General features: G+C 44.7%; 1 protein-coding gene across 1 annotated transcript; it reads left to right on the forward strand.

The window, feature by feature from the left end:
- Window positions 1-25: 25 nt before the first annotated feature.
- LOC101859861 lies at window positions 26-996 on the forward strand (the record flags this gene model as incomplete). The annotated part of the gene is given in 1 exon segment (XM_013083233.2): window positions 26-996. A coding segment is annotated over 1 exon segment (145 nt), but the record flags the coding sequence as incomplete, so codon positions are not given.
- Between the last annotated feature and the right edge of the window lie 126 nt (window positions 997-1122).

Raw genomic sequence — 1122 nt, forward strand, 5'->3', positions numbered from 1 at the left:
TCCTCCCCCCTCCTCCCCCCCAACAGGCTGACAACATTGTAGACAAGATATCGAAGGACAACTCCAACGAGGAAGACCGCCGAAGGAGAGAGGAGGAGGAGCGGTCGAGGCGCGAGGGAGGCTCCTCCAGAACGCCTGTACAGCAGAAGCAAGGCAAAGGCAGACGATGAGAGCTGTGTGACGTCACGCACATCACGTGACCCGCCTCGGCCAGTGAGAGAGCTGCTTCCTTCCCTGTCGTCCTCCGCCATTTTGATGAGATAATTATGGGTCATCGTGACGTACCTAGAAGTGGTATCGCGCTGAAATCAGCCGCTCGTCCCAATAAAGAACTGGGAGATATCTGCATTGTCCAGACTGAAGGGCAATTGTCATCGATTTTTTATTATTAGTTTATTTTTTTGGCTTAACATCTTTTATGACATTCTGAAAGAACATTTCTGTGTAGGTTTTACTGAAAAACGTTGAACAAAGTCTCAAAAATGTAAACTTGCAGTTTCCAAGGACCCTCCAGCTTCGGAAGTCATCTTACTTTGGCCGCCATTTTTTAACCAACGTTACCTGACACCAGGCAACCCCCCCCCCCGTCCTTAAATCGCAAATATCTCAATAACAATTCAAGATAGATTTTTTTTCTTCACCAATTGCAAGATAAATTAACAAACTTAACTTAAAGTTGATACCAGTAACTCCAGATGCCCAAACTATTGACGAGCGGCTGATTGTTTCGCGTCGTGACACAGAGCATGGTGCTCATTTACCACGGCTGTGATTGTTTCCCTGAACGTTGGAAAATGATGACGAGATCTATTAGAACTTTACTATTATTATTATTGACGCATGTCAAATACTGCTTTAATTCTGAACGTCTTCGATGATCTTTTTATTGAAATGTATGACATTTGTATATGTTTTTGAATCTGTCCAAACTTCGATGATGGCTCTATCCAATATTTTGTCAACAAGCTGTTCACAAGTTCTAAATCAAACTTTGGGGGTAGCCTCATACACCAAGTGCGTGAGTTCGATTCCAGCGATGTGGACGAGCCCACAGCTAAACGTGTGAGGGAGATTTTGGACTATCATGAGTTGAGCGAAGTGAGGGCAGCCAGTAATGGGGCC

Source organism: Aplysia californica, unplaced genomic scaffold, assembly GCF_000002075.1.
Source record: "Aplysia californica isolate F4 #8 unplaced genomic scaffold, AplCal3.0 scaffold00220, whole genome shotgun sequence".
Taxonomy (NCBI): Eukaryota; Metazoa; Mollusca; class Gastropoda; order Aplysiida; family Aplysiidae; genus Aplysia; species Aplysia californica.